General features: G+C 31.8%; 1 protein-coding gene across 1 annotated transcript in view; it reads left to right on the top strand.

Annotated features, from left to right (window-relative positions):
* Atf2 (activating transcription factor 2) overlaps positions 1-14,951 on the top strand; it is a 109,494-nt gene that overhangs the window by 60,249 nt on the left and 34,294 nt on the right. Inside the window, exons 6-9 of the mRNA XM_071619048.1 lie at positions 5,942-6,038; positions 9,013-9,131; positions 9,266-9,394; positions 14,543-14,721. Coding sequence (XP_071475149.1) covers positions 5,942-6,038; positions 9,013-9,131; positions 9,266-9,394; positions 14,543-14,721 — 524 coding nt within the window. The remainder of the gene's footprint in view (positions 1-5,941; positions 6,039-9,012; positions 9,132-9,265; positions 9,395-14,542; positions 14,722-14,951) is intronic.

Here is a 14,951-nt window from a genome sequence, read left to right on the forward strand (position 1 = left end):
GGAAGCTAGAAAATGTAGTCTTTGTTGTGGATGACTAAATGCTCACCTGAAATGCAGAACATTTTATTTTTATTGAAGTAAAAGGAAGACTACTTGTTAGGAGACAGCTAGCAGTCCTTGTCATAGTTTTCAGAAATGGTTTTAAATTTGGATACATAGCAAAAAATCAGTGGGATCCTGAGTCTAGTTAGATAAGCTTAAAACAAAGTTACTGAAGTCTTGAGTTAGTTAATAGTAATGTACTAATGTTGGTTTCGTAGTTTTGAACAGTATACCTAGTAATGAGAAAACATTAGGGGAACCAAAATTGGTTAAGAAGCATTTAGGAATCTCTTGCTATCTTTTCTGTGAATTTAACAGTTTTCCAAAATGAAATGTGAGAACAAAGTAACAACAAAAACAGCTCTACCTGTGAAATATATATGTACATAAAATTTACCTATCCAGCCACAGAATAGGGCTTCCAAATATTTATCAGATATTTATCATATGTATTTTTTAATCTGTGCCCAACTTGTTTCAAAAAGGATTGGAGGACTTAAAGGTTTATATAATAGTCATCTTAGTAATAAAAACATTTATAGTGATAGCATTTTTTTATTTAGCTAGTCACTGATACTAAGAACTTGATGTGTTCTATGTCATTTAATCCTTGTAACAGCCCTGTGAAGTCAGTATTTTTAGCCTCGTTTTACAGACAAGGACTAAACTTGAGACAAATTGCTGAATTTTTGTGAGTCACAGAATTAGTAAATACTAGTGCTAGGTTTGAATCCAAGCATATTCTTGTGTAACATATATAATGAATCATCCCTAAATAGCATGCTAAGATACCAAGAGATTCTTACTTGAATACTGTTCCTTGTATATGTGTATTTTTTCTTGACATTAAAAAAAGTATTTCCTTTTAATTATAAAAGTACCACAGAAAATGTCGACAAGTTTAAAACGACAAAATAATTCAAAGCAAAACCACAAGTATTGGAGCACGCCTGTAAAATCTAAGGAGGCTAAGGCAGAAGGATAAAGGTTTGAGGCCAGCATGGGCAACTCAGTGAGATACTGTCTTAAATAAAATGAAACAAGGGCTAGGGATATAGCTCAGTGGTAGAGTGCTTGCCTAGCATGTAGAAGGCCCTGGGTTCAGTGCCCAGGACTGCAAAAAAAAAAAAAAAAAGAAGAAGAAAAAAAAAATTCAAAGAGAACTTTCATTAACATTACAAGGGCTAGGGATATAGCTCAGTGGTATAGTGCTTGCCTAGCATGTAGAAGGCCCTGGGTTCAGTGCCCAGTACTGCAAAAAAAAAAAAGAAGAAGAAGAAAAATTCAAAGAGAACTTTCATTAGCATTTTGGAGCATTTCCTAAATTCTGCCTCTCATTCAAAACAAAATTAGTTCATGCTTGGTGGCTTACTCATATAATCCCAGTGGTTTAGATCTGGAGGCTGAGTCCAGGAGGATCACAAGTTCAAGTTTAGCATAAGCAATTGGCAAAGCCCTAAGCAACTTAATGAGACTCTGTCTCAAAATTAAAAATAAAAAGGGTTGGGGATGTAGTTCAGTGGTAGAGTACCCCTGGGGTCAATCCCCTGTGTGTGTGTGTGTGTGTTTGTATAAAAGAGAGAGGAGGAAAAAAAAAAGATTAGGATCATACATGTGCAGAGCCCTGGGTTCAATCCCTATCACTGCAAAACAAAACAAATAAGTACTTAAAATAATCTCTGTGTTATAATACCATTTTGTATTACTGACCAAAATGTAACCTGGCTACTGTCAACATTCCATTTGTTAAATCTTGCTGAGAATAGAAATAATGTAGTCTCTCTTTAGATTGAAATATTATTTCCAGGAAATTGAAAGTTGTGAATAAGAATTAATTTTACAAGCACCAATTTGGTGTTGATAGTGCAAATCACTTTTCTTATCAGTAAGCAGTAATATTATTACCAGTATTAATTTTAGCTTTAACACACTTAATGGACTTAGTTGAAAATTTCAAATGACTTTTTACAATTTAAAATGTATTTTGTTACTAATAGTACCTAAGAGAAAGACTTTAGAAATTGGTACAAAGAGTTCACCTGATGATTCTTGCTATTAAATCTTTTTTTATTATGCCTAATTAACTGTTAGGTATTCCACAATGAGACTCCTGTTAATTTCAGTTGTATTAAAGCAATGTTCTAAGGAATGCCGTAAGAGACAGAGATAATTTAGTGAAAATTGATTTAATATTGGTACTCTTTTGTTTTATTTGTAATGTATTTGCCTTGGTGATATTCTCATTGAAAATAGCTTCTTTGGTAAAATGTACTTTATAAGCAGTTTTCAAAGTATGTGTATATATATATATAGATAGATAGATATATAGAGAGAGATTGGCTTTATATTTACTCTAAAGTCTCAGTTAAGGCAGGCTTCTTTTAATCAGTAACTTCTTGCTTTTCAAGTTCTTCAACTAGTGAAAGAGGTAGTAAAATGAGCTATTGGCTTGATAACTAGAAAACTTATTTGTGTCTATTTAATATGTTAAATAGGAATAATAATCAGTATATTGTAGATGTGAGTGAATATATAAATATAGAATGACTGATTTTTTTATAAAGTTAATTCTGGCGAGTAGTAGAGCCTTGTAAACACAGATTTCTCAGCAGAGTTTACATTAGTTGCTTACATTAATTTATTATGGAAAACAACTGATTCACCTTCCTCCCATCTGTCAGGTTATCCTTCCTTTTTAACTTTCTAAGAGAAATGGTTACCTATCAGGAATCTAACAACAACAACAACAACAAAACACACACACACACTTTTTTTTTCACTGCTTTTCTCATTGTTTATTGAGTAATAGATTTCAAGCTTCTGTTGCTTAACAAAATACTTGTATTTTTGTGAATTTCTATAGCATTTTGCATTGGGGCTGTGCTTTGAATTGCCTAGAAGAAAAAAATTAACATGAATTCAGTGTTGGTATTGCTAGTAAGATCACTATAATTTTTCTAGAAAACTTATCTTCCCTTTAGTTTTGAAGCAGTTCACATAGATGGTGCAAATACACACACACACACACACACATACACACACATATTTCAGCATGTAATAGTTACTTTTAAGTATTTGTTGAAAAAAGAATACTGTACCCATGTGTACATGCACACACACACATTTTGACCAGATTGCCTCTTCATGCTGATTTTAATTTTCTTGTTTAAAGTAAATGTTTTAAGATATAGCCAGGGTCAGAGTCACCTTTATCAAGGGCCAAATTGAGTATATTTTGTCCTTCACATTAGAAAGTGTGTGTATATAAATAATACCAGTGTATGATCACTAGTCCCTTTATAAACAACATTTAGGTAAATTCAATCTGTGGATCCCCTGAGAGTTTATAAATGCATCTTTCTTGGATTTCTTCTTTTAATGTTAGTTCATATGATCCTGAGTATTTGTTACAACCACTCCTTTTCACTTAGGATAAAGCTTAGTGCTCTCATATTTGTTTTGTAAAGAAGACAGTGTTATTTGCTTTATAGGTAGTTTCTCTGTCTCTTCCACCCTCCCCTTTCTTTCTCTTTGAAGTGCTGGGGATTAAACTCAGGACCTTGAGCATGGCAGGCACACGCTACCACTGAACTACAATCCCAGTTCCTGAGCTGTATACCTAGCCCCAGTTACTTTTTTTTTTTAATAACTGTATTTTATTTGTTTCTTTTTGTATGTGGTACTGAGGATCGAACCCAGTGCCTCCTTATACATGCTAAAGCAAGTGCTCTACCACTGAGCCACAACCCCAGCACCCCCAGTTGATATTTGATTTGAATATATGTGGTCAAAACTAAGCAGAGAATACAGATAGAATAAAATTCCTAGAAGAAAAATTTGTAAGTTATTCTTATTAATTTTACCAACTTTACAGTTTTAAAATCTGAAACCTATACTGAAATGAATTCATTCACAAATATTTAATGATTTCCTTTAGTGGAAAAACCACATTGTGACATTCTTTGGAACATAAAATCAATGTTGCTTTAATATACTTTTAGTGTAGAATATAAGACACATACATTTAAAATTGTTATACAAAATATGAAAAGCAATAAAATAATGTTAGTAAACTACAGATATGTTCATTCTCTAGGAGCTTTGTTATTTAGCAGTCTTGTCAAAAGTGCCACCAATACTTATTCCCCAAAAGTTGGGAGGGATTCTTATAATGATAAAGTAAAAGGAAGATAGTTCCTAAGTGGGGAAAAGTTAAGATTGTCTGAGTGCCCCTAGATGATGCTCAGTAAATGTCTGAATAGTTAATGAATTAATAAGGCAAGGGACAGAAGTATTGTTGTATCTGAACACTTTTATAGTATCATTAAAAATTTTTCTTAAAAACTTACTTTTAGAATAAACCATTTAGTTTGGCTAGAAAGTAGTTCACATAGATTCTGCAAAAATAAATTTTTTCATATATTATAGTTACTTTTATAAGTGTTTGTTAGAAAATGGACATCTATCCATCTGTCAGTCTTTTCTTAATGACTAAATTTTGACCAGATTGCCTTTGATGGAAATAAAGGAAGGTTTTGAGGATCATAAAATAATAGTTCATTTTCCCCTGGTGTGAAGTAATCTAAAGACTAAATGATAAAATATAGCTAAAGCATACTACTAGCATACTACTACATGTTATATTTGGAGGATGATAGTAGGAGCTTGGCCTACTTAAAAAGAACATGAAAATATGTATGCTATTATGATAGGTGCTATAACCAGTGTGTTACACAGAGCATAATGGACATAGATAAAGGTTTTTTACATCTGTAGGCTGAGGGCTAGTGATGATATAGGTACTCCATGGCATGCTTGAAAAAAAATTAGAATAAAATATATAGTGGGGGAAAATATTTAATTGTTTTACATTGTTTTAGGGTTAGACTAAAGCTACTGTTACTAGTTGCATGAAAGGATATAGTGAATTGAATAGGGGGAGATCCATTTTAGTAATTTGGGAAAACCAAGTTAGTTATATATAAAATTGTAACATCCCTATTTGTAAAGTTATAGACTAAAGAGTGAGTTTAGATCCATTAACTTAACATTTTTAAATTAATGCTCCAAACCAGGAATTGGGCAAAAAAATAATTGCTCTGAAATAACAAGAGGTAGTTATAAATGTTGCTTGATAAGGAGCATCTTCATAAAGAGAATATTTAAACAATGTATTTATTATATTGTACTCATAAATGTCACATTTAATATGCAGGATTTATCCAGGTTGAGTGAAGGGGAAAAATTTGATAGATAGCTTTTAAATAATTTTGCTTCACTTTTAATATAAGCCCCATAGTTCAAAAAATCACTTTAGCTACTGTAAGCTAAACACTTTATTTAGATGAACCGATTTATTATTGTATTGGTTGCTGTTTCTTTACTAGATTATAACAAAGACATTGTTTTTTTATGTGGTAACAGAAATCATGACTTATTTTTTATTTGTTCAGTAGTAATATTTTAAAATAATTTTTCTCATTTAAAAAGTGGTAAGTAAACTTAAGTCTAGATAAATATAGAATTTTCTTTAAAAGTCATTGTGCCATGGAGTATATATTTCTACACTGATATAACAAAAAATTAACTATGATCTGGTTTTAGTATCCAAATGAAATTTATGTAAAGTTTCTTTGCCTTAGATTTTATTTTTAAATGCTCTCAAATTATGTGATTTAGTAATATATTGGTATTGTTCTTCATTGGGTAATGACTTTCTCTGTGATTATTTGAAATATAGTATGCTTGTCTATACTAACAGTAGATCCTTTTATAGTTGACAAACTGCTATGTCACTGTTAATGGTGGTTTTACATGTTGTGGAAATGAATTTCCTTATCATTTTACTTATTTGATCAAATTGAAAATCTTAACTATATTTTAAAACTTTCTGCCACAGCGTTTTACCAACGAGGATCATTTGGCTGTCCATAAACATAAACATGAGATGACACTGAAATTTGGTCCAGCACGTAATGACAGTGTCATTGTGGCTGGTTAGTATATGCTTTTTTAATAGCTTATATACATATTTCACCTGGAATGTGCACAATTTTTGTGTATTCTCTGTAAAAATTATAGTCTGGTGATACTCCAGTTATCATTTACAGTAAATGTTGGCAACATGCATTTTACCCATTACATTTTCATGTGTTCTTCTGACCATTCATTTCACTTTTTTTTGTCTAGTTTTCAAATATAAATTTCAATGTTAATTTTATGGAAGTTAATTGAAATTCTGGGAATATTCATACAATCTACAAAGTTTACAGTTAACTGATAATTGAACTAATATGGTATTTAGTCAGTGTTTCTTTTAGCTATCCTAACTCAGTTTAAAAGGCTATATGATAGAGAAAGAGCAATTAGGAGACTTGTCCATTAGGATTTTGTTAATTCTTATTTGTATTAATAAAATATTCTTGATAAAGGAGCCTAAATTCAGTCAGTGCTGTTTTGGGTGTTGATCATACATTCTTACTTAAACAAACAGGTGATTATTTTTCATTACAAATAAGAAGAAAGACCTAATTCATGCATTGGTTTATTGTTATTGCATGCTGTATTAGCTGCCTTTTTGGTATTTAAGTATATACACACACATTCATGTATATGTACCCACATATATTATGTATAATTTTAGCACATTTGCATATTTTCTGATTATGTATTATGATGAGAATAAGTTTTAGCCTGGTGCAGTGGCACATGCCTATAATCCCAGCGACTTGGGAGGCTAAGGCAGGAGGATTGCAAGTTTTAGGCCAGCCTCAGCAACTTAGGGCCACTGAGGGCCTAAACAACAAGTTTTAATATCAAACTTTACAAAAATGTTAGACCTTCTATATATCATAATGACAGATTTGCATTATATTCAATTAACTCGAGATTCTTTTTTTCTCTTGTGAAGCTTAGGCTATACTATTTGCAATTTTGGAATTATACCTGAATACTATTAGTATTTTTAAAATTATTACTGAGTATTGAGATCAAATTGTCATATACAATGCTTTGGGTAGATAATAAGACAATATTGGATGGCTTGTCCTGTACTTTCAGGATCTAAATTTTTGTAATGAAGAAATTGGAGGTAACAAAAAGTTGGTAAGTTTTTGTAAGGAAACTTTCAACTTATCTTCAATCCTATAAGTAAAAGAGAAGAGCCTTTCTTTGGAATATTATAGATATTAAGAGCTAGAATTAAAAAAAGAAAAAGAAAAAAGCAAGAAAAATAACCTGGAAAGTTTACTCCCTACATAAAGGTTTTTGTTTCCCTGAGAGCATTTTCTTTCTGTATAAGTTCTGAATTCATAAAATGTTTTGAAATTGGTTTCTAGAAATTATTTTCCTATCTGATCACATTTTTTTACTGACATGTTGAGATGATTGTTTAACATTACTGTATAAATAAAATGCATGATGTGTGTGGTATATATTTGATCGGTAGCCATATACAAACAATCGTGCCTATCTTGACTTGTCTCAAGTCTGATGGTTCTAATAATCAATAAAAGTAACTTATACTTATGCATTTTTAAGACTTTCCATCCCTTTAATATAAATTAAGAAACTTTTAATAAGCTTAGATAGACAGATCTTTTGGCTGTAAACAGAAGAGTCCAAGTTATATTTGACTTATTAATACAATCATGAGGGACTTAAGCTGATGCATGTATGCAAATCCCTTACTGTAATATGATTTTGGAAGTCTTTTGGGTGTTGGAGTAGGACATAGGTTAAAGATTAATTACAGGTAAAATTATGACATAGTAGAGTCCCTAAAGTAATTCTGATATTACTAATAGTGTCTGAGACAGGTTTAAATTATATCTAATGTGTGTGACAAGTAGGTCATTTTAGTGTTAAAATATATTTATATGTAATATTACTCTGGGTACACCTGGGTGATAAAGATAAAATAGTAATGCCCACTTTGGGAAAACAATAGTTAACAAGTACAAGAATTTTACTTTCACAAAAAATATTTTTGGCTTTTCTCTTAAACCAGGAGTTGACCTTGGTAGTCTAAACATTTACTTAGTATAGACTAGATTCCTGGTATAACCTATAAAATCGATGCTCTAAAGTATATAAAATGTGAATGAAATTTAAATACACTACCAATTCTAATTAATATGAATAAAGAGCCTTGAAAATAATAAGATTAAATGGGTAAATTTTATAAATTTGCTATTTTTCATTCACCATGGGCCTTAACTGGTATTTATTCTATAAGCAATGCATAAACATGTTCATGTACCTAACATGAGTACTTACTGAAGTACAATGGAAATATTTCAATTTGTAAGAAAGTAATTGTTAGTTGTAAAAATTAAGCTAGAACTTTTTTTTGATACTTGACTCTAACATACTCCTCATACCAGTTTTATAAAATGCATTAAAATAGAAAATGAACTTCAGTTGACAGTAGTGAAGAGGGCTGTCTTTTGTTTTTAGGGCTCTCATTTTAACTTTCTTTTTCTTTCTTGTAGTGTTTTGATCCACCTATTAAATATTAAAGATTATATTTTAATGTTTTTAAGACTAAATTATAAACAACTGGAGAAGGGTCAAGTTAAAGCAAATATAGATGCTCTTACTCTACTTTTTCCCAAATTGCATGTATTTAAACAATTATAATTTTAATGTAAATTTTAAAAATTCTAATCACTAGGATAATAGTTTATCTCTAGAGTAGAGTATGTTTTTGCCACTCCACTAAGAGAGGAGTGGACTGTGGAATCAAAAGGATTTCTTTCATATTTTTATGGTTCATGAAGTTGGAGAAAATATTTTTAAGTTCAACAAAAACTTAACCAAATTTTGTTTGTTTTAAAGGAAGAGATTTCAAAGAGAGCATTAACAACTGATTGAACCAGCCCTGCTAATTTGTTAATTTACTAGCTATATTTTAGAAAGTCTTAACATGATATTTAAATCTGCATGATTACTTCTTGACATTTATTTCAGATCAGACCCCAACACCAACAAGATTCTTGAAAAACTGTGAAGAAGTGGGTTTGTTTAATGAGTTGGCAAGTCCATTTGAGAATGAATTCAAGAAGGCTTCAGAAGATGACATTAAAAAAGTATGTTGTTAACTGTGAACTTAAAGAATACTTCTGATTGGAAAAGTAATGATCGTATAAATTTCCTGCTTCTTAATTTAGACATACTGATGTAGTTTTTGAACTTATAACATTTTCTTTGTTGTTTGTATTAGATGCCTCTAGATTTGTCCCCTCTTGCAACACCCATCATAAGAAGCAAAATTGAGGAACCATCTGTTGTGGAAACAACTCACCAAGATAGTCCTTTACCTCATCCAGAGTCTACTACCAGTGATGAAAAGGTTAGGAATATATTTATGTAGTAGAAATACAAGTTAAGTGGAAAAAATTGGTGCTCCCAGTAAAGTTTAATTATTTAATCTCTACAAAATGTCAATGTATTAAACTATATAAAATTCATTGTCACCTTATATTTGTGAATATTCAATATTTCAGGGGAAAAAGATTCTACCTTTACAGATAATTATCTTTATTACATTGAAAAATTATGGGATAGAACAACAATCATTTTACAGAAATGCATAATTTTAAAACGTGTAAATTTATAAATTTAACTGTATTTTTCTGAGTTTTACCATTTTATTTTTAGCTAGTTTGATATAATAACAACTTAATTTAAAAGTTTTTACAACTAAAATTTATTTGAACAATGGTTATTTAAGTTTTTAAAAAGTAACTGGTTACTTCTCAGCAGTGGATCTTTGGTATTAGTAACTAAGATGGTGATGATACTATCTTGAATCCCCTGTTAACCTAAGGCCATCTGGGCCGTTATGTATTGAGTGACATTGATCACTTTTTTCATTTATAAGCACATGAAATGAACATATATTTATTGGGTAGCAAGAGGCAGTGGTCATTTTTAGATACGTTATTCTAAAGCCATAACATTGATGGAAATATAAATAGGAAATATAGTCATATATCATTTAATGACAGAGATTCATTCTGAGAAGTGCATCAATTGGCAATTTCATCATTGTGCAGGCATTAGAGTGTACTTACATAAAACTAGATAGTATAGCATATTAACACACTTGGGCTATATGGTGCAACCTATTGCCTCTAAGCTATAAATCTTTACAGTATGTTACTATACTGAATACTGTGTAGGCAGTTGTAACCCAATGGTAAGTATATGTGTGTCTAAACATAGAAAAGGTACAGTTGAAAATAAACTATAAAAAAAAATAAAATAAAAAAAAAATGGGACAGTTGTTGCTGGGCGTGGTGGCACACGCCTGTAATCCTAGCAGCTCAGGAGGCTGAGGCAGGAGGATTGCAAGTTCAAAGCTAGCCTCAGCAAAAGCAAGGTGCTCAGCAACTCAGTGAGACCCTGTCTCTAAATAAAAATACAAAATAGGGCCAAGGATGTGGTTCAGTTGTTGAGTGTTCCTGAATTCAGTCCCTGGTACCAAAAGAAAAAAAAAAAAAAGAATAAGTTATACTCCATGTATGTATAATATGTCAGAATATACTATACTGTCATGTATATCTAAAAAAAATAAAAAATAAATCTTTTAAAAAAGAGGGGACAGTTGTGTAAAGCACTTATTGTGAATGGAGTTTATAGGACTGGAAATTGCTCTGTGTGAGTCAGTGAGTGGTGAGTGAATGAAGGCTTAGATATTACTATACACTACTGTAGACTTTATAAACACTGTATACTTAGGTTATATTAAATTTATTTTTGAAATTCTTCCTGTAATAGTACTTTAACTTACTGGTTAACTTTTTTACTTTATAAACTTGTTGTTTTTTCAACTTTTTTGTAAGAACAGTTGAAAACACAAACCCACTGCATTAGCTGTACCAAAATATTCTTTTTATATCCTTATTCTATAATATTTTTTCTATTTAAAAAATTATTTTTCTTGTTAACTTTTTTTTTAAGATCTAATACACCAATACACACATTAGCTGAGGCCTATGTAGGATCAGAATCATCAATGTCACTGTCTTCCACTTCCACATTTTGTCCTTCTGTAAGGTCTTTAGGACAGTAACTCACACATGGAGCCATGTTACCTATGATAGCAATGCCTCCTTCTGGAATCATTTTTGAAGGATCTGCCTTAAGCTCTTCCTGAGGATATGTCACTCTTTTCAGAAATATGTCCAGGGTGGTTTGCTCTGGTAGTTTTCATTATACCATGAATATTCTTCCCAATTAAAGAAATTAATGAAAACCTTTTTGGTGTTGGTGTCCTCGTTTTCAAAATTCTAAAGCAACTTGTTTAGATTTGCAAAGACTTCTTTTAAACCCTTCCCTGTGAATTTTTTGGGGGGTTCTTTTTCTTGTAATTTCCTTTTATCTTTTTTTCAGCTATGTGTTTCCTGGGTAATACATTTTTTCAGTTCTATCTTATGCAGCCTATTGTTGACATAATGTCATTATGCAGCATATTACTTCAGAAAAAGTAACTTTTTATCCTAGAATAAAAGTTTAGGGTTGTTTTTTGTTTTATTTAAATTTTCTTTTTTTGATGATAAAAGTACATTCTCACCATAAGAACTTAAAGAATAGCAAAGAAGGCAACTAAAATCACCTCTTAGCCCATAATTGGAATAATAATTACTAATATTTTGAGGCTTTTTTCCCTTTATTTATACATACATTTATACATACAAATATGTAAGTGTATAGTTGCATAGAAGGGTAGCTTGCTTTTTTTTTTTTTTTTTCCTCTTGCCCAGTACTTCGGATTGAACCCAGGGTACTGCCACTGAGCTAAATCCCCAACCCTTTTTAATTTTTTATTTTGAGACCAGGCCTTGAACTTGTGGTCTCATTATCTCAGCCTCCCATGTAACTGGGATTACCAGCATGTGTTCCTGCACTTGGCCTTACATTGTACTTTATATATGTAGCACTAATGAACATTTTCCTTTGTCATTAGGGATTTCTCAAAATCACAATTTTTAATGGTTGTACTTTGTTTTATAATTATCTTGATTATTTAATTATCCTATTCTTTTAGGACATAAGGTGGCTTCCACGTTATCACATTATTAGACGTGTTGTTAAATCCTTAAGATAAATCATTTTTCCTGCAGAGCATTCCAGTCCCTTCACTATTACATGGCTGCTTTATCATCTTTTAAGGGTATTTGCTCTTCCCAAATTCCTTAATGTTAGCTCCTCTTGGGTAAGGGCATAGTTATGTCAAGGTATAAAAAATTATTTCTGATTTATCAACTGAGGTCTCTTGAGATTTTCATATTCATCTCCACTTGATATTTCCTTTTTTATGTCTGATAGGCATCTTAATATATCTAAATCAGAGCCCTTAATTCTTTTTGCCAATTTTCCTCTGCAGTAAATTTTCTCCACTTATCTAGTTGCTCAAGCCAACAATTTAGGGATCATCCCTAATTCCCCCTTCTTTTTCACATTGAAACCAACAACCTTTCTTATTAGACATATTTCCAGAATATATCCTGAGTCTTACTTATCCTTTTCTTTCTGTGTTCATTGTCACCACTTTAAGCCAAGTCATTGTAGTATTTTTTATTATTAATATTTGTGTTCTTTTTTGTGTAGTGCTGGGAATCAAACCCAGAACCTCTAGAATGCACTGTACCACTGAGCTACTTCCCCAAACCCCTTTATTTCTCTCATAGGAGATGGGGTCTCACTGTGTTGCCCAGCTGGCCTCAAACACATGATCCTCCTGCCTCAACCTCCCAAGCTGCTGAACTACAAGTTCATGCTTCCACCACTACGCTTAGCTAACTTCTTACTGAACTTCCTGCGTCCATCTCTAATCTATTTTCCATAGTATTTTGGGATTTGTAAAACAATACATTGGGGCTGGTTCTGGGGTGTAGCTCAGTGGTAGAGCACTTGCCTAGCATGTGTGAGGCACTGGGTTCAATCCTCAGCATCACATATAAATAAATGAATAAAATAAAAGTTCATCAACATGAAAAAATATTTAAAAAAAATACTTTGGGGCTGTAAATATAGCTCAGTGGTAGAGCATTTGCTTCAGCATGCTGGATGCCCTGGGTTCAATACCCAGCACCAATAGATAGATAGATAGATAGATAGATAGATAGATAGATAGATAGATAGATAGAGCAAGCAAGCAGCTCCACTGCTGAAAAATCCTTCAATACTTTGCCATTGTATTTATGATAATTGACACTCCTTAGCATAAGCCTTCTCTGATCTGAACTTGTCTACTCATTCATCCTCAACCTCTTGCCTCTGTTGTGTTCATCAAGTACTGTAAGCTTTTCCTGCCTTGTGATATTACTTCCTTCTTCCTAGCATGCTTTCCTCCTTACTCTTTCAGTATGGTTCAGATATCATTTTGCAAAACAGCTTACCTTCTCTTATTCTATCTAAAATATCCAACTCTACTTTAACCCTTAGATCTTCCAGTATTTATTATGTTGCATTTATTATTCTGTGACACTTCACACTTGTTACAATCTAAAATGTTTTGTTTGTTTTAGTTTATTATTTCTCTTTCCAGTCTTTGAGAACATGTTACAGGTTCTCAAACTTCTTGAGTAAATGAAGCTCCTTCTTCTATGTACCTTAGTAAGAATTCCACAGTAAGTGACAGTGTATAGACCAATTTAAAGAACATACTGTACCCAGTTTTTATACCAATTAGTTAAGGAGTTGTGAGTAAGACCCTAATCTCTTTGTTTGCTAATCTGTGAAACTGGGGAAAAGAGTACCTTTAAGGCCCTGGCTGAGTCATAAATTATTTTTTCCTTTTAATACAGAAAGGTCTTACTCCAGTAATTATTTATTTATTTTACATTCAAGATAGCAATATTGGCCTTTTGATATTGAGAAATTATGGCTATTAGAGGGGTAGCTACCTATTAGCAAACATTTGTGTTGCTTTAAAATATTTTTGAGCATTTCTCTTAGTGAATTTTGGTTAATGATGACATAATCTCCCCATACTGGTTTCCTGTCCATACAGTATAATGAGGGAGTATAATTAGGCAATTCCTTCTGGATTCTGTGTTCTGTGATTCCTGAAAATGGATTGTATTTGCATATTTTACTGAAATTCTCATTAAATCATAGCCAAATTGTCTAGCCTAATTTTTTACAGATTGATAGAAACACAGTTATTCTGGGAGAAAAAAACAAGTTGTTAAAAATTAAATTATTGAGCACTGCATAGTGCTTTACAGCTGCCTCTAAATTTTGCTTGTTTTGTGATGCTGGAATTTGAACCTAGGACCTCACGCATGCTAGACAAACACTGTACCACTGAACTACATCCCAATCCCCTAAAATGTACTTTCAATTAATTTTATTATAAATTAATTTGATTTTGGGTGTTCAAGTATTATCTTGTGGATGTTTTTAGAAATATGTTTCATTCTGTTTAATAGGGTACACAAATTGATTTGCATTATAATTGACACCCTTTCTTTATCTCATTATTAAATAGGAAGTACCATTGGCACAAACAGCACAACCCACATCAGCTATTGTTCGTCCAGCATCATTACAGGTTCCCAATGTGCTGCTCACAAGTTCTGACTCCAGTGTAATTATTCAGCAGGCAGTACCTTCACCAACCTCAAGTACTGTAATCACCCAGGCACCATCCTCCAACAGGCCAATTGTGTAAGTGATTTGGCCAGTCATTGACTGTATTATTAGATTTTTCTTAAGACATTTAATTATTCAAATTGTGACCTTAGTTTTGTGTGTGTGTGTGTGTGTGTGTGTGTGTGAGAGAGAGAGATCTGCATATTTTGATTTCAGAAAACTTGATTTCTTTTTTTTACTGTAAATACTATTTATAGATTAGAAAATAAATATCTAAATCTTAGTTAAAAACAAATCATCATAGG

This window comes from Marmota flaviventris, chromosome 11, assembly GCF_047511675.1.
Source record: "Marmota flaviventris isolate mMarFla1 chromosome 11, mMarFla1.hap1, whole genome shotgun sequence".
Lineage (NCBI taxonomy): Eukaryota > Metazoa > Chordata > Mammalia > Rodentia > Sciuridae > Marmota > Marmota flaviventris.